This window comes from Rana temporaria, chromosome 4 (genome assembly GCF_905171775.1).
Source record: "Rana temporaria chromosome 4, aRanTem1.1, whole genome shotgun sequence".
In the NCBI taxonomy this organism is placed as follows: Eukaryota; Metazoa; Chordata; class Amphibia; order Anura; family Ranidae; genus Rana; species Rana temporaria.
In genome coordinates this window covers 211,126,518-211,152,099 of record NC_053492.1, presented here as the reverse complement: position 1 = coordinate 211,152,099, position 25,582 = coordinate 211,126,518, and the positions used below count along the sequence as shown (strand labels likewise).

General features: G+C 45.6%; 1 protein-coding gene across 1 annotated transcript in view; it reads left to right on the top strand.

Moving 5' to 3' along the window:
* CSMD1 (CUB and Sushi multiple domains 1) overlaps positions 1-25,582 on the top strand; it is an 833,985-nt gene that overhangs the window by 66,431 nt on the left and 741,972 nt on the right. Inside the window, exon 3 of the mRNA XM_040349812.1 lies at positions 23,525-23,612. Coding sequence (XP_040205746.1) covers positions 23,525-23,612 — 88 coding nt within the window. The remainder of the gene's footprint in view (positions 1-23,524; positions 23,613-25,582) is intronic.

The following is a 25,582-nucleotide window of genomic DNA, read 5'->3' as shown; positions in this document are numbered from 1 at the left end:
CGAGTGCCCCGCTCCTGAACCGTATCAGGCCGCATGCCCTCAACATGGGGGGCTGGGTGCTTTGTGCCTGGCCGTTGGTTGTCGGGGTCTGCGGGCAGGGAGCTTATTGGAATCCGGGAGACCCCTTTAATAAGGGGCCCCCCAGATCCCGGCTCCCCACGGGGCCTTTTTTACAGTCTAAGAATCAGATAATACTGGTCCCTACTGACCTCACCTGTTTCAGATGTTACTGTAGTGACAGTGATACAATAGTGAATCTATTGTGAAAATACCATAATGCCTAGACAGTATTAGTTAGTAGGCATCAGTTTCTGTGAAGAAAGCTTCTTTGATTTGTGACTTCCAATTATATTACTCAAAAAAAGAAGATACCATACAACCAAGAGAAATATTGACAAAATGTAACCAAATCACACTCTTCTTTCAAAAGAGTATTGAAAATGGCTTGGTGATAATATAAGGGAATGTTCTGTTTATTTCCGTACTATACTACTGTCATGATCACACTGTGCAGATAAAATATTTCATTCCCGTTTCCACCTAACAGCTCCAAGGAATATATTACAGATAAAGGTAATAGGTGATGTTATCATCACTATCTAAACCGTGGTAAAACATTTAAACTGATGTGGTGTTTAACTAGTATAATTGGTGTTACGACAAGAACATTATATATCAATGAATGTGATCCACAATACATATTCTTATTAACCACTTCAGCCCCAGACCATTTTGCTGGTCAATGACCGTGCCATTTTTTGCGATTCGGCACTGCGTTGCTTTAACTGACATTTGTGCGGTCATGCGACGTGGCTCCCAAAAAAAGTTGACGTCCTTTTTTTCCCACAAATAGAGCTTTCTTTTGGTGGTATTTGATCACCTCTGCGGTTTTTATTTTTTGCACTTTAAACAAAAATAGAGCGACAATTTTGAAAAAAAAAGGAATATTTTTTACTTTTTGCTATAATAAATATCCCCCAAAAATATATAAAAAACGATTATTTTCCTCAGTTTAGGTCGATACGTATTCTTCTACATATTTTTCATAAAAAAAATTGCAATAAGCGTTAATTTATTGGTTTGCGCAAAAGTTAGTCTACAAAATAGGGGGTAGTTTTATGACATTTTTATAATTTTTTTTACTAGTAATGTCGGCGATCTGCAATTTTTATCGGTTCTGCGACCTTATGGTGGACACATCGGACACTTTTGACCCATTTTAGGGACCATTGGCATTTTTATAGTGATCAGTGCTATAAAAATACATTGATTATTGTAAAAATGTCACTGGCAGTGAAGGGGTTAACACTAGGGGGCGATCAAGGGGTTAATTATGTTCCCTAAAGTGTGTTCTAGCTGAAGGGGGGGTGGGACTGACTAGGGAAAATGGCAGATCGCTGTTCATACATTGTATGAACATACAATCAGTCATTTCTCCCCCTGAAAGAACCGGGAGCTGTGTGTTTACACACACAGCTCCCGGTTATCGCTCTGTCACGAGCAATCACGGGTGCCCAGCAATGATCGTGCCCACCAGGCACTCGCATCAGCACCAGGGGCGAGCAGGCTGTACAGAGCAACATCACGTTATATTACGTGATTTTGCACAGCCAAGCCAACCTGTCGCAGTAAAACTGCGGTGGGCGGTCGGCAAGCGGTTAATCAGTCATTGGTTTGTTTCCCAGTCCCATATATTGGTTTATATAATAGGTAGTTATAAAAGTTAGTTTTCTTTTTATAATCTATAGTTAACAGTTTTTAAGTTTCTAAATTAAAATTTTAGAATATAAATACATGGGGTTAAGGTCCTACCAATCCAGGAATTTTGTTTTGTATCATAATATCGATCCTGTGCATGACATCACCTCAATTGCAGCGGGCTAATTTCTGACTTCCAACTAGAGTATCTGTGAGGGGTTGCAGTGTTGTGGCACCAGCACCAAGTGCCTAAGGCCCAATTTTCTGCCCCTGTTTAACAGGGGCGTGTAATTACAATTTTTAAAGCAAAACTTTGCAGCGGGCTCATTCCTGTGCTCCAACTAGAGTATCTGTGAGGGGCTGCAGTGTTGTGGCACCAGTGGCTAACGCCCAATTTTTCTGCCCCTGTTTAACAGGGGCGTGTAATTACAATTTTTGATGCAATACTTTGCAGCGGGCTCATTCCTGCACTCTAACTAGAGTATCTGTGAGGGGTTGCAGTGTTGTGACACCAGCACCACCACCACCACCAACAAAGGCCCAATTGTTCTGCATCTGTTCAACAGGGGAATGTAATTACAATTATTGATCTAATATTTCACAGCAGGGCCCATTCCTGTGCCCACCACGAGTAACTGTGAGGGCTTACAGAGTTGTGGCACCAGCACCACCATCACCAACAAAGGCCCAATTTTTCTGCCCCTTTTCAACAGGGGCATGTAATTACAATTCTTGATCTAATATTTCACAGCAGGGCCCATTCCTGCACCCACCAAGAGTAACTGTGAGGACTTACAGTGTTGTGGCACCAGCGCCAGCACCAAAGGCCCATTTTTTCTACCACTGTTCAACAATAGCATGTAATTTGAGTTCTTGATATTATAGATCACACAGCAGGGCGTTCCAGTGCCCGCCGCCCACCAAGACTAACTGTGAGGGCTTACAGTGTTGTGGCAACACCAACACCTCAGGCCCAAATTTCTGCAGAGTATATACGGCAGGCCCCTACTTTCAAACATCCAACTTACAAACGACTCCTACTTGCAAACGGAAAGAGACAACAGGAAGTGAGAGGAAATCTACCCCTAGGAAGGGAAATTCTCTTCTGTAAGAGGTGTCTCATGTCCACTGATGCTTTATCACCAATCCTTGTTTCAGTAAAAAACCTACATTTTCAAAAAATCATTTGTCATTGGGACAGAAAGTGAATTGCAATCTTCCGAACAGATGCACACAGACAGCAAAACAAATGTTACAGGGGTGATAACCCTTCTCTATGTTTTCAGAAAAGCTTAAAAATAGATTTTATGCCTGGAGCTACACTTAAGAAAAGTACCAGTTCACAATTACAAACAGATTCTACTTAACAACAAACCTACAGTCCCTGTCTTGTTTGCACCGCCTGTATACTGCTGTTCAAAGTATATAGGGCCAAAGGGGCTTGTAATGACCTGGGGGAAGGGGGGGGACCCATGCTATTTTTCTCAATGATTTTCACCCATATTGCAGGGACCAGACATTACATTAAAGCCGCAAGCAGTTTTAAATTACCTTTTTCTTATAGTAATCTCATTTTGTGTGGGGACAGTTCTAAACACGTGCCACTTCACAGGCATGCTATAGACACCCAGCAGCTACGATATTTAAAGGAAGTTTGCTTTTTTTTTTCACTTTAAGCATCATTAAAATAACTGCTCCAGATAAAACAATCGTTTTTAAAACTTTTTTTCCATTGATACATGTTCCCTGGGGCAAGACCCGGGTTCTCAAACACGTTTTCTGACAATAACCTGCATATTAGGCTTTAAAATCAGCACTTTTGAATTCGAACGTTTGAGTCCCCATTGACGTCAACGGGGTTCTAAATGTTTGTGCGAATGTTCGGTCCGTTCGAAGGTTCTGGTGCGAACAGGGGGGGGGGGGTTTCGGCTCATCCCTATATGTCCGACCCTATTTCATAGGTTATGGGGATGTCCAGCAACCGCCTCCTTCTGGGATCAAGTCTGCAGCTATATTTCCCTAGTCTATCAAGTATCTGCGCCTAAAGATACTCTGCTATGTCTCTTTAGCTCTGAAGATATACTCAACCAGACGTAACTGCTAAGAGCTTTTTCCAAGGGGTTCTTCTGGTGGTGCACAGGATTCTTATGTAAGCTTGGATTCATCCTACCCCACCTCAACTGTCCTTTTCTGGAGAAATTAGACACTATTACCCAAAAATTTAAGTTCATGCACCGCTTTATAACCAGGTGGCGCAGCTTCATGGAGTTCTACTTCTCGCCAGAAGAAATCTCATTGCATATGAAACCATTCCGCTATACTGACTGGTATCTACGAGCTGACTTATCCAACTCTTTAGGCAAGCTCAAATTCCAGGATGCCCCTGGATCATAAGCCCCTTAAATTCCTCTCCCCTTGTTTTATATATCTTATTTGTTCTTGTTTTGGCAGCATGTCCTATTTAGCTGGTTACAAGTTTAACCGCTTCCACTCCTCAGGTCTTATAGGTAGAGTCCTGTTTTGTTCATATCTAAAATCTGTAAAGTTGATTTCTTGTATCTTGTCACTGTGTACTCTGATTGCTCTGGTTAATATTTGATATGTTTTTATGCTGCCCCGTGAAGGTGATATTGCCTGTTCTCAATGCTTTCCACAAAACTAGATACGCCTGAAAATCGGCTTCTTCCGACCGACGTAACTTTTCTGCGCCGGCGCATCGTGGGCGCATATATACACTGGACACATCTGGCGCTCCTATTGATTTGGTATTCAAATATGCAAATTAGGGAGATACGGCGATCCACGAACGTACGTGCGCCCGACGCGGGCTACGCGCGTTGCGCGTAAGTTGTACGTCCGGCCTAAAGTTACCCCTCATAAAGCAGGGGTAAGTCAGCAGCAGACATGCACAGGTCAGCTGGAGAGCAGCTTCAGCAGCACCGTTACGGACGAGCTGAGCATCCACACTTGCAGGACAACAATCTGTATGCCAACATGCCAGGGGCATCCATGGTCATAGCTATACTACTGGCTTCACAGGCCCGTAGGAGGAGGGCACGGGAGCAGATATACCGACCGCGCCTAAACGTCTTTGGCATGGGGGATTCGGAGGTGTATCGCATCTTCAGATTCAGCCCTGCTGCCATCCTGGAATTAGCCACAACCCTGAAAGATGACATCACCAGCCAGACAGAACGCTCACAAGCAGTGGAGCCACTGGTCAAGGTACTGGCAACACTCCATTTCCTTGCCAGTGGCTCGTTCCAGCGTACAAGTGAAGTTGTGGCTGGGATGGCACAATCCTCCATTAGCAGATGTGTGCACCAGGTTGTCCCCGCAATCCTCGGACGCATGGCCCACCACATCATCAGACCCACCCAGGAGCATCGGCGGCAGAAGGCAATGCGTGATTTCTACAGTATTGCAAGATTCCCACGCACCGTGGGGGCCATTGATTGCACACATGTGGCACTACGGCCCCCCCCGTGACAATGAGCACATATACCGCAATCGTAAGTATTGGCATTCCATCAACGTACAGGTGATAGCCGATGCCCAATGCCTCATATGGCGCGTCCGCGCCAAACACCCAGGGTCCAGCCACGACAGCTACATATACCGTCAAAGCACCATCCCAACAGAATTTGAACAGAACGTGTACGGAAACAGCTGACTGGTTGGTGAGTGACATGGGTGTCAGGCATGTCTGTCCGACCCCATGATGCAGACATCACGAGGGGCACATGCATGACTAACATCCTCCTGTCTTTTCCCTTCCAGGTGACTCTGCATATGCACTTGGGCCCCATCTCATGACTCCATTCCGGAATCCCGAAACCAGAGGAGAGCAAAAATACAATGATGCACACACACGTACCCGTGCAGTGGTGGAACGCACCTTTGGCCTCCTGAAGTCCCGTTTCCGATGCCTGGATAAGTCCAGGGGTACCCTGTTGTATTCCCCAAACTTTGTGTGCCAGATCATTGGTGCATGTTGCATGCTGCACAACTTCGCTGTGAGAAAGGGCCTGAAGATTGACATACATGATGACCTGACCCCCGAACCAGACATTCCCCCCCTAACCGAGGCTACCCCGTCTGCTGAGGGAAGAGCAGTCAGGAGATGCCTCGCAGTAGGCATCTTTGCATGTTAAACACACACATTCATCATGGCACAAGGAGAATGCACGCATGCACACCACTGTGGTCCCTAGCACACACACCACATCCACATCACATTGGATTAGCCCAAGTCCACCATGCAGGACTTAGGAGCAGCAACACCACATCAAGGCTCCAATTATGTTGCTGTCCATTTATACCACATTCACACGGTCCTGGGGATCACTTCTCCCCGATGACCGAGGGTGACACCCCTTTTCCGGCAGGAATGTCACCCCCACATTCAAACACCAGTCACACTGTAGCCTGCACTACTGAACGTGTGCCTCGGCTACAAAAACAAAAAACTCATATCCTGAGTATAAAAATTTAACACAAAAAACTCATAACCTGAGTATAAAAAATAAACACAAAAAAACATCAGCGGCGCTGTCGTGGCCCACGCCTGGTGCCACGGCCACGGCTCCTCATGGGAGACTCATGGGGGGTGGAATCAGGAGGAGCATGAGCATCCCCTGGTCTCTCCACGGCTGGTGGCCTGCCCTCCAACGCCAGGGCAATGTGGTTGAGGACCGCATTGGTGTTGGCCTGCAGCAGCCTTGACTGCCTCCCCTCTGCCTGGATGGCAGCTGTATTTTCCCTGACAGCCTCTGCCAGGGCGTGGACCTCATCCACAAGGCCTGCTGTGGTGGCCTGAAGATCCCCCAGGCAGGTGACCACAACAGCAGAATTGGAGCCAACATCCTGGACAGTGTTGGCCTGCAGCAGCCTTGACTGCCTCCCCCATACGCTCCATCTGCATGGCAACCTCACCCAGATGGCGGGTCTGGCGGGCCTGGTTCCTCCTGAGGTGTTCCGGGAGGACATCAGACACCCCCCTAGTCTTCCTGGTCACCTTCCTGTGGCCAGAAGAGGCTTGGGGCCGTGGAGAAGGGGAGACCCTTAAGGAGGAAGCCCTGGAGGGTCTACCCCTGATGGAGGTATGACTGGTCCCAGCCAAAGGGGGAGACTCCTCCAAATAGAGGCAGACCTCGTTGCCACTGGTCACCTCCTCCTCAACCACCTCCTGAGGAGAGGTGTGGCCTATCCCCTCCACTGATGAGTCATGGCTTGCCAGGGGGTCTGATTCGGACTGATGTCCGGGGGATGGTGTTGAAGAGCCACCGGCAGAAGATGGCCCAGCACCCTCCTGCACATCTGTGGATGACACAAAACATTCACATGTTGGAGGACCCACACACTTGTCACATGTTCCCTTCCACCCCCACACATGCTACACACCAGATAGGAGATAAAACACACTTATCTGTCCTCAAGGCATCCTCAATGGAGTCAAAGCCCTCCCCTCCCTCCACTTGATGCCTGTGGAGACACTGGGCAACCACCTGCTCCTCAGGAGTGAGCGTCAAAGTAGTTGCTGGTCCCCCTCCAGTGCCCCTGGCATGAGCCCTCATCTTCGCCATCTTACCTTTGACCAGGCGATGCAGATCATTAATTTTTTTTGAATGTCATTGGTGGTCCTGACCTCGTATCCCAACGCATTCACATCAGCCGCAATCTGCCGCAGGATCTCCGTCCTCCTGGCCTTTGTGGTGTTGGCACTCTCTGCACCATGGAGGTAGACATCAAACTGGGACATGGCCCTGATGATCACCTCCTTCTCCTGTGGGGAAAAGTTCAGCTTCCTCCTCTTCTCTGAACCTGGAGTAGACATGGCTAAAAAAAAAACAGCACCAAACCAACCAGCAAAAAGTACCTTGCTTCAGGGGGGGAAACAAGCGGATGGACTTTTGCGCTCGACGGGCGCATGTCTGGGCGTATTTATGCCCTGGGCGTATCTCAGGGATTATGCCGGGCCTAGTTCTGAGCATGCGCAGAGAGGCGCGGGACATAGTCAGCGTCACGGCGCATGCGCCGTTCGTTCGGCCCTTCATTTGCATGGGGTCACGGTTAATTTCAATGGAACACACCCACTTCCTTCCTACTTTGAATTACGCTGGCTTACGCCTATAAATTTACGTCGCGCCGGCGCAACGTTGGACGGAAATGCTCTGAGGATACAGTACTTGCCTCTCTGAGTTAAGCCGGCGTAGCGGAAATGAGATGCGCTATGCCGGTCTATATATACGCCACGCTACGTGGATCTGGCCCAGTATTTCTATATGATCATGACTATATTTTGTCAATTATGTCACCCAGGATTCCCTGCCTGTTTATATAGAAACAGACACCAGCAGTGATCCGTCATTTTGTGACAATAGTGCTACTGCTGCACTAGCCCTAACACTACCATTACCAAATATCAGATACCTGTAGACTTATGTTTGTCACCAAAAGCTGCCAGGGATTTTTAATTTTGCAGCAATAGCATTAGCTTTAAGCAGGCCATACATTATGCAATTTTCTTTCCTTCCTTTTCTTTTCTTCCACCTCAGGTGGAAGGAAATAAAATTGCTTTATTCCCCCATCAATACATAGTGTTGAAGGGGGAAATCCCTCCTGCAGCACCATTGTGTTCTGCCAGTGGGGAGTCTTCCCGGTCGGCCAAACACAATGATTAGTGTTGCGATAGCCTGTGGCACTAATCGTTTGGGAAAAACTGACAGGCTGGTTTTACACAAATCGATAGGTTGACTTTTTTACAATACATCGGTTGAAATTTGAGGTATTTCTCCTGAACCAGCTGAATTTCGATCCATGTATGGCAGGCTTTAGTATGAATAATACACAAATTCTCCTGCGCTCTGGTGTTTTTGTTATGGGGTAATGTAGTCCAATCGTAAGATAAAATCACAGGTCTTGCAGCCCTCCTCTGAACCATGGGTGTTCATAGACTAATGCCGCGTACAGACGGTCGTTTTTTGTGATGAAAAAAAAACGTTGTTTTTAAAAACGTCATTTAAAATGACCGTGTGTGGGGAAAACGTTGTTTTATGTCTTCTGAAAAACGAAATTTAAAACGGTAGTGTGTGGGCAAAACGACATTTAAAACTACGTTTTTAAACCAGCGCATGCTCAGAAGCAAGTTATGAAGCGAGCTTGAATGGAACAGAGAGCCGTCGTACGTGCTGAACGTAACCGTGCTTTGCTAGAGCATTTTGAAAAAACAATGGTGTGTATGCTACGTCGTTTTTAAAAATGAAGTTTCAAAAACGTTGTTTTTTTCATCACATAAAACTTTGTTTTTTTCTATAAAAAAAAACGACCGTCTGTACGCGGCATAAGAGAAAAGAAAAAACAAAAGAGGGAGGGCGCACCGACCTAGTGCATTATCATAAGAGATTTAAATTTAAAGCGGAGTTCCGGGCACAAATTGAAAAAAAAAAACTTTTTAAATATAAATACCTCTGTAATACACAAGCTGAATGTATTCTACTACAGTTAGTCTGTAAACTAAGGTCCGTTTTGTTAGGTTGTTACAGCATTTAGACACTTTATAAAACAGAAATTGACTGGGGCCATCTTAAGTGTGGGCATCATGAAGCCAGACTGTATGACTTCCTGGATTTCAGCCTCGCACATGCTCAGTGCTGTACAAGCAGTGTAATGGTTTCAGATCAGGTTTTAATAGCAACGGGAGTGTCAGAGAAAGTTACCGCCCCTTATCTATGCAAACCTCTCCTCCCCTCCCCTCCTCCTTCCAGGAACCAGTAAATATAATAAATAATTTGTTCCTGTGCAGATATATCTACATAACAAGATGATATATATCTCTTGTTATATATGTGGTGTGTATACATATACCAGACATGTGCACTGTCAATAAATTCATTTTGTTAGTGCGGTGACATTAGTGCGGTGACATTAGTGCGGTGACGTTAGTGCGGTGATGTTAGTGCGGTGATGTTAGTGCGGTGATGTTAGTGCGGTGATGTTAGTGTGGTGATGTTAGTGCGGTGATGTTAGTGCGGTGATGTTAGTGCGGTGATGTTAGTGCGGTGACGTTAGTGCGGTGACGTTAGTGCTGCGATGTTAGTGCGGTGATGTTAGTGCGGTGATGTTAGTGCAGTGATGTTAGTGCTGCGATGTTAGTGCTGCGATGTTAGTGCTGCGATGTTAGTGCAGTGATGTTAGTGCGGTGAGTGCGTTGATGTTAGTGCAGTGATGTTAGTGCGGTGAGTGCGTTGATGTTAGTGCGGTGATGTTAGTGCGGTGATGTTAGTGCGGTGATGTTAGTGCGGTGATTTTAGTGTGGTGACGTTAGTGCGGTGACGTTAGTGCGGTGATGTTAGTGCGGTGATGTTAGTGCGGTGATGTTAGTGCGGCGATGTTAGTGCTGCGATGTTAGTGCTGCGATGTTAGTGCTGCGATGTTAGTGCGGTGATGTTAGTGCGGTGAGTGCGGTGATGTTAGTGCGGTGATGTTAGTGCGGTGATGTTAGTGATGTTAGTGCGGTGATGTTAGTGCGGCGATGTTAGTGCGGCGATGTTAGTGCGGCGATGTTAGTGCTGCGATGTTAGTGCTGCGATGTTAGTGCGGTGATGTTAGTGCGGCGATGTTAGTGCGGCGATGTTAGTGCTGCGATGTTAGTGCGGTGATGTTAGTGCGGTGAGTGCGGTGATGTTAGTGCGGTGATGTTAGTGCGGTGATGTTAGTGCGGTGATGTTAGTGATGTTAGTGCGGTGATGTTAGTGCGGTGATGTTAGTGCGGCGATGTTAGTGCGGCGATGTTAGTGCGGTGATGTTAGTGCAGCCATGTTAGTGCTGCGATGTTAGTGCGGTGATGTTAGTGCGGTGATGTTAGTGCTGCGATGTCAGTGCTGTGATGTTAGTGCTGCGGTGGTAGTGCTGCGATGTTAGTGCTGCGATGTTAGTGCTGCGGTGTTAGTGCTGCGGTGTTAGTGCTGCGATGTTAGTGCTGCGATGTTAGTGCTGCGATGTTAGTGCTGCGATGTTAGTGCTGTGATGTTAGTGCGGTGATGTTAGTGCGGTGGTGACATTAGTGCTGTGACGTTAGTGCGGTGATGTTAGTGCGGTGATGTTAGTGCGGTGATGTTAGTGCTGTGACATTGGTGCGGTGATGTCAGTGCGTGACATTGGTGCGGTGATGTTAGTGCGGTGATGTTAGTGCGGTGATGTTAGTGCTGCGATGTTAGTGCTGCGATGTTAGTGCTGCGATGTTAGTGCAGTGATGTTAGTGCGGTGAGTGCGTTGATGTTAGTGCAGTGATGTTAGTGCGGTGAGTGCGTTGATGTTAGTGCGGTGATGTTAGTGCGGTGATGTTAGTGATGTTAGTGCGGTGATGTTAGTGCGGTGATGTTAGTGCGGTGATGTTAGTGCGGTGATGTTAGTGCGGTGACGTTAGTGCGGTGACGTTAGTGCGGTGACGTTAGTGCGGTGATGTTAGTGCGGTGATGTTAGTGCGGTGATGTTAGTGCGGTGATGTTAGTGCGGTGGTGATGTTAGTGCGGTGACATTAGTGCGGTGATGTTAGTGCTGTGACATTGGTGCTGTGATGTCAGTGCTGTGACATTGGTGCTGTGATGTCAGTGCGTGACATTGGTGCTGTGATGTCAGCGCGTGACATTGGTGCGGTGACAACATTAGTGCCCAGTGCAGAGTGGGGGAGGTACAGATGATCAGGCATACAGAGCAGATCTCTGATTGGTCTGTATGTGAGTACAGTGATCATAGTACAGCCCCGCCTCCCTGCACTAGACTTGTAACACACAGTACAGAGCTCTGTTTCTATGTACAGGGAGGCGGGGCTGTACAGGGAGGCGGGGCTGTACTATGCTCGGTGCTCTCACATACAGATCTATCAGACAGAGACTCGCTCTCTCTGCCTGATGATCTGTATCTCCGTGCATCGGAGACAGACTGCAGATGGGCGGGTGGTGGAGGGAGGAGGACGGGGGCGGCGGTGACGGACGGGTGGAGGAGCTAGGACGGGGGCGGTGCTAGGACGGGGGCGGTGCTAGGACGGGTGGAGGAGCTAGGACGGGGGAGGAGTTGGAGAGGGAGAAGAGGAAGGACACCACCTCTATGGGCGGCACTGCCCTCCCTCCCTCCCTCCCGCTCCCCGAGATGTTTATCCACGGCTGCGATGTTCAGCCCAGCCTGGGGATGATAACACACATATCCCAGGAGGCATAGCAGCGCTGGATGCGGCGGGGGGGGGGGGCCATTCCGCCGCGGCGGGGGAATAAGACACTCACAGATAAAAACGTGCGTTTTTAAAAGACAAAAACAAAACATCCCAAATGTATTTAAGGGGGCAGTGTAAAAACGAATGCAGATAAGTTGTAAAATAGGGTGGAACTCCGCTTTAAGTTAAAACAAGTTATTTATACTCACAAAAGAGAGCTTGAATACAGCATTGTCTAATAGTCAGACCAGTCTTCTTGGTCCCTGCCAGCAAGACTTGATGATACCGAGGATTCAATGATACCCTTTTGGCAGAGGAACCCCTGACGTTTCTGGGGCGCACCCCTTTCTTCAGAGCCTGAAAGGTCTGTCATAATTTAGTATGGCAGCAGCACTAGAATTAGCACAGATGCAGTGCTAGTGCAGCTATCATATACTACCACAAAAATGAGTTTCCCACTAGCTTCCCAGGTGGCTTCATTTACAAAGTATGGTCCTGACCACATTTTCTCAATGACATCACCCAACATCCCAGCCTGTTTGTGTACATTCAGAAGCCAGCTGGGTGTTGGTGTTTGCGACAGGAGTTGTAGCAGGAGAAGCTCAGTGTGACTGCTGGTCTTGGAGGTTATCAGGGATCACCAATTGTGATTGACATCAGATTTAGATTACTGGACAATTTGATTGTTAAATTTACATTGGGAAACAATGTTTATCTTTTATTTTTTATCAAGAGTTTTTTCTACAGTGTCTATGTTTTACTTTGCTATTTTTAATTTTCAGTACTTTTCAAATGAGTAATAAGGAGTATTATGTTCCCCTTACACATTCATGTAGAGGGGCCAGCAAATCTGGAGTCTCTTATATTCTAAAGGAGACTTTCAGATTCTTATAAGTCCCCTGTAGACCCCCCAGAGATGTGCAGACCCTTGTCCACATCTATATTATATTTATGAATCTTTGGGGGACCCAAAGTCATTTTGTTCCAAAAGAAAAAAAATATATTATTTACATAAATGTGTACTGTCCTCCTCAAAATCAATACCAAACCCATATCCAAGCATGTTGCCTGGCTGGACAGAAAAGAAACACGTAGGAAAATGCACTCCCACTTCTGAACTTTACTAGGCCATATGACCTCAACATTCAGATGTGCCTTACCAGACCCTCCAAAGCCATCCCCCTGAAAAAGACCCTTGCCCTCATGTTGATGCAGACAAAGGTCTCATGCACACATTCCTGACCTAGTGAATGTGGGACTCTGCAGAATCTAGAATTTCCCCTTGGAAAAGCGAGGTCCCCAGATATCTAGGCCTCCCCTTCATTGATGAGTAATGTAAGTAAGGATATCACCCCTTGTTACTTAATTCACAAATATAAATAAATAAATATGAATGCAAACACTGTAGGTAGAGTAGCATTTGTGGTTGGTGACCCATGGAAAGAAAAAAAAGGGCATAAGGGGAAATAAATGATTCCAATACTTGTCCAAAGGAAACACATAGGCCTGGATTCTCATAGAGCGGCGCATCTTTCTGCTGGCGTAGCGTATCTCATATGCGCTACGCCAACGTAACATAGAGAGGCAAGAACAGTATTCACAAAGCACTCGCTCCCTACGTTGCGCCAGCGCAACGTAAATTGTTCGGCATAAGCCAGCCTAATTCAAAGTAGGTGGACGGTGAGCGTGATTCATTTAAATGAAGGTTAATGCAGGCTTTGCATTCTACAAAATGTATTGTAGTTTTTTTTTTACCAGCCAGTTGCAATGATTTACTTCACTGCAGTAAAAATAAAGGAGAGCAAGCAGAATTCTGTCCTAGAACAGTCATTTGGCATCTTACCTAGCAAGGCCTCAAGCATTTGATTCTGCAAGAGTCTATCTAAAACAGTATAAATGAGTTGAAGAGTTCATGACATGACAATGACCCAAAGCACACAGCAAAAACGACCACACAGTGTTTGAAGAAAAAAAAAGGTGTATGTCCTTGCATGGCTTTTACAGAGCCCAAACTTAAACCCCATTGAAAATCTGTGGAATGACTTGAAGACTGCAGTCCACAAATGGTCACCATCAAATTTAACTGAACTTGGGGGCGTGGCTTGCGCGCGCACGTGAATGGACGCCTGAGCTGTGAGCTCCGCAAACCGGACCGGACAACGAGCGAAAATCGGGTGCACTCACCGCTCCAACCATCACCACGGACACCTCCCCGGCTCCCCCGGGTCCCGCAGACACGATGCCCCGCAAGAGGCCGCAGGATCGCGGCCCAAAGAAGCTGGAGACCTTCTCCTTCCAGCCGCGCCGAAAAATCCAAGATGGCGCCGGCGGAGGTACAGCGAGGCAGATGCTGGACTATACAGATCTCCCCACAGCACAGCCACATGAAATGCACTTACCTCAGCACGCCTTCCCGCCTGACACATCACCTGCTACCCCAGGGATGCAGAGCCCAGCGAAATCCAGGATGAGGATGAACAACCACGAGCAGGCCGCGGTCACAGTGAGTACAGGCCTGCATAATGAATCTGCCATATCAGCCTTACAGTCCTCCATTGCCCAATTTCCAACCACAGGACAACCAGTCCTAGACACTACAATGAAGGACATGTTAATGACCTTGCAGTCCTCCCTCATGACTAATCTGTCATCTCTGATCAACACATTCTCTTTAGAGATGAAACACATGGACAATAGAATGCAGTTCATAGAGAACAAAATGGAGGAGTGCACTGACACAGTAAACGAACTAGTAGATGCTTATGCTGAACAAAAAGAGGACACGTCCTGGATCAAAGCGAAACTCGCGGACCTCGAGGACAGATCCAGGCGCAATAATCTTAAGATCCGTGGGGTCCCAGAGTCAGTCCAACCAAAAGAGTTGCATGCCTATGCCACTGCATTGTTCTCTAACATGCTCCCCGAGCTCACCCCTATTGAACTCACTGTTGACAGGATCCATAGAATCCCTAAACCCCGCCATCTTGAGGCCGATGTCCCAAGGGACGTGCTGCTAAGGGTACATTTCTACCAGGCGAAAGAGCAGATTCTACTGAAAGCAAGGGAAATGTCACCGCTACCAGAGCCCTACGCCAACATTCAGCTGTACGCAGACCTTTCGCAGTACACACTCCAGATGAGAAGGCAGCTCAAAACCATCACAAAGGCATTCCACAACCACAAGATAATATACAAATGGCGACACCCAGCAACCATCCTGGTCACACATAACGGCATACCCCACGCCATCTCCACCATGGAAGGGGGCTTGAAGCTCCTGCACGCCTGGGGTATCCTACCAGAAACCTCCCGCAACGCTCCAGAATACAACGGGCAACCTAATCCATTCACCTTTGGAGCTGAAAAAGGGAGACCCAAAACGCAGCACCCAAGACAACAACCACGCTGAGCGACAGTATAGTCCGGTTCGGTCATGCGACCCTCCACCTGCTCACCAGACTCTCCCCCATACTTAGTCAGCCGCTCTCACAGAGCAGTTAGTAGCTGACACCTACTGGTCCCCTTAATAAGGGAACACTTCTCAAATTGTTCTACACTGATTGTGCCTTCATTGGTACCTGTTCTCACGTTTGCATTTATCTTGTTTGTTCCTACTTGTCTGTCTCTACTTTGAGTTTACCCACCTGTGCAGGACTCTTCCACCAGTGGAACTGTGCTTCCCTCAATAGCACCAACGGCACAAACTGCTCCCATCGAACCACTGAGGGAACCCACATCTACCACCTTTTTCCACACTCCAGCACGCAGAAAAGATCCGGATACCTGCCCAAGGAGTCGACTCACTTCTCCGGCACCCCCGCCCAACTTCCTACCCACCACAAGGAACTGTAAGTAAGCTTTGAATTACCACACTACCTCACACAAGAACATGGGTATTAAAATACTCTCCCTTAATGCCAAGGGTCTAAACCACCCAGCAAAAAGAAATTCTCTGTGGTCATCAGCTCTTACCCACAATTGCGACGTATTATGCGTCCAGGAGACCCACTTTGCCCAGAACGCTGCCCCCAAATGTTCACACAAACAGTTTCCACATGTCTTCCAAGCCCAATACACCAAGAAACAGCGGGGAGTGATGATAGCCATCAGAGACTCGGTCACCTTTCTCCTGCACCAATGTGTAACTGACCCGGAAGGTAGATACATCTTTCTAGACTGTGAAATCAACAAAGTGCACTACACCTTAGTGTCTATCTACGTGCCGAACCAAGGCCAAATGTCGTATCTTAGGAAAAGAATAAAAGCAATACAACAATTCCAAACAGGACACCTGCTCATCTGCGGGGATTTCAATAAGGTACCCAATAACACGTTGGACTCTACCGCTGCTCCACCACGCTGTACTTCATCTTTGGACTCATTTATTTCCTCTCATAACATGTATGATGTGTGGAGGTGTTGTCACGCGAGCGAGAGGGACTTCACGTTCCTGTCGCCCCGTCACAACACCTACTCAAGGATCGACCTGTTTTTAGCCGATAGCTGGATACTGCAGAGGGTTGTAGACGCAGAAATACACACCACCACCTGGTCAGATCATGCCCCCATAAGTCTCACTCTCTCTGACGATACCTCCCACTCCACTCCCTACATATGGAGGGTCAACAACTACCTCCTTAACACCCCCAGCTACTCAAACATCATTAAACAAAAATTAGAAGAATACTTTGAACTCAACCAGGCCTCTGTCTCTGACCCGGTGGTGATGTGGACTGCCCACAAGGCAGTAATCCGAGGGGTCTTTATCCAAATGGGAGCAAGAGCAAAGAAAAATAGAACCAAACAGATAGATGACCTCACTCAGACTCTGACTGCTACGGAAGACCTTAACAAATCCAATCCCTCCCCTGACTTACAGGCAAAAATATTCACCTTACGACACGACCTACGGGCGATTCTCCTCGAAAAACACCAAAAGGCATATAAAATATTTAAAGCACAATCCTACTCTACAGGGAACAAAGCAAGCAAAGCAATGTCCCTCAGAATCAAAGGGCATAGGACCAAAACGAAAATCCCCTACTTAATCCACCCCCTATCAGGTGAAAAACTTCTTAAACCCCAACTGATTGCGAATGCATTTAGTACCTACTATGAGGGCTTATATAACCTTAAAGATGACCCTGCCACCATCCAACCTTCCCCGACCATGATCCGACAGTTCCTGGAGAGTGTAAATCTACCCTCAGTTACTCCTACACAGCTGACCACACTAAATAGCCCCTTCACAACGGAAGAAATCTTTAGAGTAATCAACGAACTCCCATCCTCCAAATCCCCAGGCCCAGATGGGTTCACAGGGGAATACTATCACAAATTCCAACACATCCTAGCCCCCACAATGCAGCACATGTTCAACAGAGCCACTGGAGCGGCCTCGTTCCCAGCAGAAATGCTTGCAGCCACAGTAGTGACCCTACCCAAACCGGGTAAAGACCCCGACTCCCCGAAAAATTTCCGCCCCATTTCCCTACTAAACGTGGACCTAAAAATTTTTGCTAAACTGATTGCCAAAAGACTGGAAAACATTCTCCCCTTGCTCATTTCCCCTGACCAATCAGGATTCACCAAAGGGCGACAGGCATCTGACGCCACTCGGCGGATGATAAACATAATACACCATGTTGAGACTACTGGAACGCCTTCTCTGCTCCTTTCCCTGGATGCAGAGAAGGCGTTCGACAGGGTCCATTGGGGATACGTATCAGCAACGCTGACCAAATTTGGCCTAGTGGGCAGCATCCACGACGCCATTATGGCTCTTTACTCCAACCCCTCAGCACGTGTACTCTCGGCGGATGCCCTCTCTACACCCTTCCAGATCACCAATGGAACGAGACAAGGATGCCCCCTATCACCCCTAATATTTAACCTTGTAATGGAACCCCTAGCAGAAGCTATACGATCAAATAAAAACATTTCAGGAGTAAAAATAGCAGAATTAGAACACAAAATCAGTCTATTTGCGGACGATGTGATCCTCTCAGTCACAGACCCTGAGCGCTCCCTCCCTGAGATCCAGAGGATGCTAGCCTGGTTTAGCGAGGTTTCCTTCTACAAAGCGAATGAAACCAAATCATACATGCTTGACCTAGGAATCGGAAAAACCTCTAAGAACCACATAACCAGCAATGTTCCATATGTATGGGCCAAAGATAGTATTACATATCTGGGGATTCAGCTAACTCCCACCACTAAGGCCTTATTCGCCACCAATTTCCTCCCGATTCGATCCAGATGGCAGGCGGATCTCGCCGGGCTGACATCCTTTGAGCTCTCATGGTCGGGCCGCTTGGCAGCATTTAAAATGCTCTACCTCCCGCAAATACTGTATCTGTTCAGGACACTTCCCATACCCATACCCCGTAAATACTTTACATCATTGCAAACGATACTGTCAAAATGTGTTTGGAAAGACAAAAAAGCTAGGTGTAGTCATGCCAGACTGGTGAAACACCGCTCAGCAGGAGGCATGGGGTATGTCGACTTCAGAGACTACTATTTAGCCTCTGTGTTAACACAAACTAAAGAATGGTTAGCCCCCGGCCCTCCCTCCACACTATGGGGAAAAATAGAAGGAGCTTCGGTCCCGCATCATAGTCTACCAGCCTGGCTTTTTGCCACCGCACTGGGGGCGAAACCCCCCCCCCTTATGTCCCCTACCGTCTACGCGACCCTATCGGCCTGGTACCAACTCACACGCTCACTCACGACCCACGACATACAATCCACACTACCTATCCCAATAGAAACACTACAGATATTTATGGTGTCCACTTCCTACTCTCGCTGGAAGGCACTGGGGATAACCCATATCTCCGATCTGATAACAAGTAACGACATGAAGTCTTTCCCAGTCCTTCAAACACAATTCCGCATCCCAGAATCTGACCAGTTCCTCTATCTCCGTACCCGACACTGTCTCCTCTCAGTAGCCACGTGGACTTGCTCTCTCCCTCAAAAAGCGTGGATCTATTACAGATCCCCTTCGGTCCACAAAAAGGGAATCTCAATCTTTTACACTCTGCTCGGCTCCAAAACCACGTTCACCAGCTGCAATGCAATAATTAAGTGGGAAAAAGACCTAGGACAAGAATTTTCCTTGGCACAATGGGAAAAAGCAGGCCAATCCACGTACAAAGCCACGTGCTGTTCCACCCTGTGGGAACTGGCATTCAAACTGACCTACCGCTGGTATATTACCCCTGACAGAATCTCCAAATTCGACCCCACACGTGACAATACCTGTTGGAGGAAATGCGGCCTGAAGGGTGATCTACTACACACACTTTGGGGATGCCCGAAACTAGACCACTATTGGACCTTAGTATTCAAACTCCTCAAGGACGTCACAAAGATGTCTTTGGACAGACAACCGGCCGTGGCGCTCCTTTCACTGAACATAGAACGTGTCCCTACCCCATCAAGGATGATCACAATGCATATCCTCTTAGCAGCACGCCTTAACATCACTAGAAAATGGAAAGACCCAGACCCTCCTACGCTCAGTGACGTGGTACACACCACACATACCCATTTTATATATGAAACCACCCTAGCACTCCGCCACGGCAATAAGACACAAAACCTCAAGAAATGGCAACTATGGACTGACTGGGTAGGATCACCAGGACTAAACGAAACACTTTCTTCTCCTCTTTGACTAACCAGACGCAGTGACTGGCCACACAGTAATGGGTATTACTCCTGGTTCCCCCGGGAGGGGGGGGGGGTCCTCACCGGGACACAGTATAGTTCCCGAAAGGGGTGCCCCGGGAGGGGACCCGCCCTACCCTTCAACAGGAACTATGCAAAGATCCTTTAAAGCCTTGTATGTTCATTTAAGATGTTGAAAGTTCGACCCACGAACACAGGGCAGAAGGAAAACCTGCTCTATTTTTGTATGTTAATACATGTATGTTATATCATGTGCTTCCTGACAATGATCACAACGGATAGAGGTACTACGTGTTCTGTAATGGAAAGCTCTTAATGTTCCTCATCCGTAAAGAACATATGTAAAAACTGTATGGCACATGCAATGTTGAAATGTATGACAATTCAATTACCAATAAAAATCTATTGAGTTAAAAAAAAATTTAACTGAACTTGAGCAGTTCTGAAAAGAAGAGTGAACAAATATTGCAAAGTCTGGGTGTGCAAAGTTACTAAAGACAAATCCCAACAGAATAAAGCTTGTAATTAAAGGTGGTTCAACAAAATACTAGCATAATGGGGATTTTTATTTTATTTTCTGATGTATTGGTATTATATCTTTCACTTAGATGTTATAAGTTGCGCTAGTAAATACAAGTGGATAAAACAAAAACCGTGTCTGTCTTCATTTCAAGCTGCAAAGCAACAAAATGTGATTATTTCAAAGGGGGGGATTCTTTTATATATCCACTGTATATTCAAAACTTTAGATCTTTCACTGTTGACATGGAGTCCTGAGACTGGGGCAAAATTAGGCAGTGGATTAAATAGGTTGCAAAGGAATAGAATGGGTTTTGTGAGGAAAATGTCCACATCATGAGCGAACATAATTTGTGGTGGTAGTTGGCTGTGTTAAGGCCCAAAATATCAGGGGATTGACAAATGAGATGTTCCAAGGATTAAATTGATAAGACAAAAAGTAAGAGAGATAGAAACCTGTCTAGCTCCACAATGGATTGGAAAGGTATTTGACTGGAAGGCAGAGTATTTTATAAACGTGAGTAGGTTAGTATAAAGTGCTTGGATCCCAGTGAGACAATTATTTCCAAACCCCCATACATGAAAAAAATAAAGCACAATGAAAATGAACAAGGAACGTTTGTGGTGGGATTTTTAGGGGTGCCAGCAAAGAGAAGTAATTTATATACTACAATAGTATAAAATAACAACGATTTTATTACTATATACAAGACATATCGCATTTATCAGCGTATACCGCGCACTATTTTGCCCTGAAAATCAGGGCAAAATCGTGGGTGCGCGGTATATGCCGATACCCGCTTTCCCGCGCTGAATTTGAATACTGCGCCGGCATATACCGAGCGCAGTACACTCGTGTATCTTCGGGCAGTTTCGGCGCCTCTCGCGCTGATGTCCTGGACGTACAGGACGTCACCACGAGAGTAGCCGAGCCTGCCCGACGATACACGAGTGTACTGTGCTCGGTATATGTCGGCGCAGTATTCAAACTCGGCACGGTAAACGAGCGGGGAGGACGTGAGGACGTCGCAGAAGGACGCTGGACCCGACGAAGAGGACACCCGAAGCCGCAGACGGACGCCGGACCCGACGAGGCCGCGGATGGACGCCGTGGAAGACACCAAAACTGTAAGTACAAAAAATCTTTTTTTCACAGGAATCCGGGTCAAGTTTAGGGGTGCGCGCTATACGCGGGCGCGCGCTATACCCCGTTAAATACGGTAGTTAAAAGGTTGGCTATGCTTTATGTGCACTAATACAGAAGAATAGCTTGACTTCAAAACAGATGGAAATTAGTCACTCAAAAATAACATTGGAGTGATTGTCCCGACATGTTTCACCATTCATGGCTTCCTCAGGGGATGTTTTAAAGACAATTAGATGTAACACTGCATAGAACAAAAGAATATTACAATATCTGTTTATACAACACAATAACATAAAATACACTGTCGACTGCCACACCAACCGCTCATCACCCATCACTCACCCATATGAAGATCTTTTTGCCTGCGACTCGATATCAAACAGAAGGAGTTACCATCACTGGATAATGCACATGTGCAAGCCAATCAGTACCCGAAAAAATATTCAACTGGAATCTAACCAACAAAGTATTAAATAAATTGATTGTTTATTTGACAAAGGAAAGGTTTTTTTTCATTAAAGAGGGGAAGGTGGAATGAGGTGAAAGTAAGGGGAAGGGGAAAGGGGGAATGATAATGGTGGGGAAGTGAAGGGTGGGCAGGAAGGAAGTTTGTTTTTTTGGTTGTGTATAAGGGACGACATAGAGGTTTACATCAAGAGACAGATGAAAACCAATGTGTAGAAGGTGATTTACAAACGATTTACTTATCAGAATCTGGAAGCCCCCTTTAACAAGGAGGCCCCCATATCCCTCCCCTCCCTATGTGAATAGGAAGGGGTACATAGTACCCCATTCCCATTCACCAAAAAGTGTACACAAAAATAAAATCAGGAGACAGGTTTTTGGCAAAACTGGCCTAATTGCATTGTGTGTACTTACAGTATGTGGATTTGGAACATTACAATTTGAATTGTAAGTAGGAAATGTAAACGTTTTAATGTTGCCTTGGTTGAAGTGTCCAAGTACATTATCAATAAATTATAAAGCAACATTTATACAGTATATACACAAGTAATGTTACCTACAGAAGTGTCCTGCATCATTTCATTTTATTATTTAAAATACAGTATACTGTTTCAAAATTCATGTTTGGTTACCATTTATGTTGCCAACTATTAATAGCTTTTTTAAATGAATCTGATCATAAATGAGTTACAGTTTAACTACACAGTTACACTACAGTAGACTGAGGAAGATCATGAAAATCTGATAATTTTCAATAAGATTGTTTTAATGCAACTGAATATATGTGAACCAATTCTCCAGATATTTGGTTGACAGTCCTTTAATTCCAGTTTTCTAAAATCCATGAATTTTGTGGTTCACCTCAGATAAATTGTCATAAATAAACTCAGGGGGCTAGATTCACATAGATTAGCAGATCTTTAGATCCGCGTAATCTATGTGATTTACGATCCGCCGGTGCAATTTAGCGAGGCTAGTGCAGTATTCACAAAGCACTTACCTCAAAAATTGCACCGTCGGATCGTAACTCCCCCGGCGGAATTCAAATTCCGCGGCTAGGGGCAGTGTACAATTTAAATCAGGCGCGTTCCCGCGCCGATTTAACTGTGCATGCGCCGCCGGCGAAATTTCACAGTGTGCATGCTCCAAATGACGTCGCTAGGACGTCATTGTTTTCGGCGGCAAAAATTTGAAACTCGGCGCGGGAACGATGGCCATACTTAACATTAGCTACCCCTCATATAGCAGGGGTAACTGTCCGCCGGAAAAAGCCGAACGCAAACGACGTAAAAAGCGGCGGACGTTCGTTTCTGAATCGGCGGTTTTCCTCATTTGCATATCCGACGCGTAAAAGACCGAGGCGACACCTAGCGGCCGGCGGGAGATTGCAGCCTAAGATCCGACGGTGTAAGTCACTTACACCAGTCGGATCTAAGGGAGATCTATGCGGAACTGATTCTTATGAATCAGTCGCATAGATCTGACCGTCGGATCTCAGAGATACGACGGTGGATCAGGAGATCCGCCGTCGTATCTCTTTGTGAATCTGGCCCAGAGTGATCAGTTAATCACAATATGCTAGGCAATTTTGAAATTAATTGCTTTTGGTGTATCAGTTTCTTGCAAGTCGGAGAGGAGGGAGGTGGGTCTGAAACATTGTTTATAGAGTTAATGTTGGGTTGTGAAATACACAATTCAGCTACATTCATTACTTTTAATTTTATTAGCCAATGATTATATCTTAATATATTATATATATATACATATTATTATTTATTTTTTTACAGTGAGTCAAGGAGGTGTACCAACAGCTACAGATATGTGTCCAGATCCTGGAGTACCAGAAAGTGGTAAAAGAGCTGGATTTGATTTCAGGTATTTTTTTCATTACATATTAAAATGTTCTCTATTGGATTGATTTGTGAAAAAATTAAAAAACCATTTGTTTTCTGCAAATGGGACAAACATTGAATGTTATTAGGCTACATCTATTGCCTTTTGAGTGTAAAGCATTGATTTTAAATAGAAAATACTGCATTTGCCCACTAGACAGAGCTAAGTATTATAAGAGGTTGCTATGATACTTTGCTCTATCTAGTAGACAAATGTGGCATTTTCAGTCTAAAATAAATGCCTAATAACATTTGTCTTTTACCCTATTTGCACAGACCAAATGTACATGCACTTTCACTGGGAATGTTTGTATGTACGTATGTTTAGCAATTGCATTTTCAAAAATATATAGGTGACCAAGACATACCATAATATTTCATTTTAAGTTTTACAACCAGTAAACAAACATAGGTTATATTTGCCATTGGTCCCTCTGAGTTTGGATTAGTAAATAATAAAAATATAGGACAATACTATCCTAGGACTTAGTGCCCTGATATGCTGATCCCACACAATGTGTCTTTCAGCTCTAGGTGGGAGCTTCATGAGAGGGGTTCAAAATCAACTCAAACTAGTGTTAGCGTGCACACACATTGCAAACTCACTGCAAACACATGTCGGTGTGTTTATGGTGCATTACCATAGACTTGAATAGAAGGAAATGAGATGCTTACACTCCCTCTAAACTTCACTTGAAGCTTTAACTGCCATATTAACAGATAAAAAAAGTATAAAAATACAAACTAACTATACATTTGAAGGATATATACACCAATAGTGACTCTCAGTGTCTGCATGAACAAAAAAGTGAAATAATGTCCTTAATATATTGGTCCTAAGGGAGATTGCAAGGTTTTATGTGCCCAGGGTGTAAAGGAGAGGAGAGAGGGAACAATCTTGGCAAGTTCCCCGGTGAAGGAGAAATGGGTCAGAGACCCAACCATTTACTGACACCCTGGCCTGATACAGAAGCTTCACCCATGTTTTCAAATATGATCCGAAGCCAAAGTTTCTCATGCATTGCCAAGGTTAGCTCAACTCCACTGAGACAAATAAATTTCATAAAGAACTGTCTAGTGTTAAAAGCAGTATTTTTGCCAGGCATAAATACCGTTTGGTCAAGGTGTAGTAGGGAGAGGATGACCTGATTTAAGCAAATGGCAAAAATCTTAGCCAAGATCTTAATATCAACATGTAGTAAGGAAATTGTTCTATATGATTCAGGCAAATCTGTGTTGCTTGGGACCTTGGCATGGGAAAATCGTGACACAGCTGTATCAATTTCCTTGTCCGAGAGGGGTGCATCCAGGGCCTCTATTTTCTCTGTAGTCAGTTTAGGAGAAATCCACTAGTTTTATAGGAAATCAAATAATTCCAAGTCTGTATAGGAGATTGTGAAGGAGTATAAGGTGCTGAAAAAACAGCAAAACTCTGTGATGATTTAAAAAAAAGAAAAAAATATTTTTAAATCTTCCAAAAACTGTTGGCAGAGAAAAAAATCTTCAAAAGACTTACCAATAGTCTTAAAAAAATATCTGTGGACTTTCCAAAATGTGGTAATTTTGTGAGTATTTCTCCTGTACTGACATCTCAGGGCCGCCAAACATCAATACCTAGTCAGGAAATAAGATTCATGTGCCTAGAAAGCTTAAAGGGGTTGTAAAGACAAAAATATTTTCCTCTTAAATTAAAGTCTGACAGTAGCTCATAAAGTAAAAAGTAATGTTTTGCATTATAACTAGTTTGATACCTGTTGAAATCGAGCGGTTTTATTCACCTCCGTCACTCCTGAATCATTATTCTCACTGACTTCCTGGTTTGCGGTGTGCATTCATTCTTGCTACATCACGGCCTAATGGGAACTACAGTTCCCATTAGGCTTAGCCTCCATGCCTGTGAGGGATAAGAGAGCATCTTCACGCAGGGCTGTAGTCATAGGGAGGGGGTGAGCA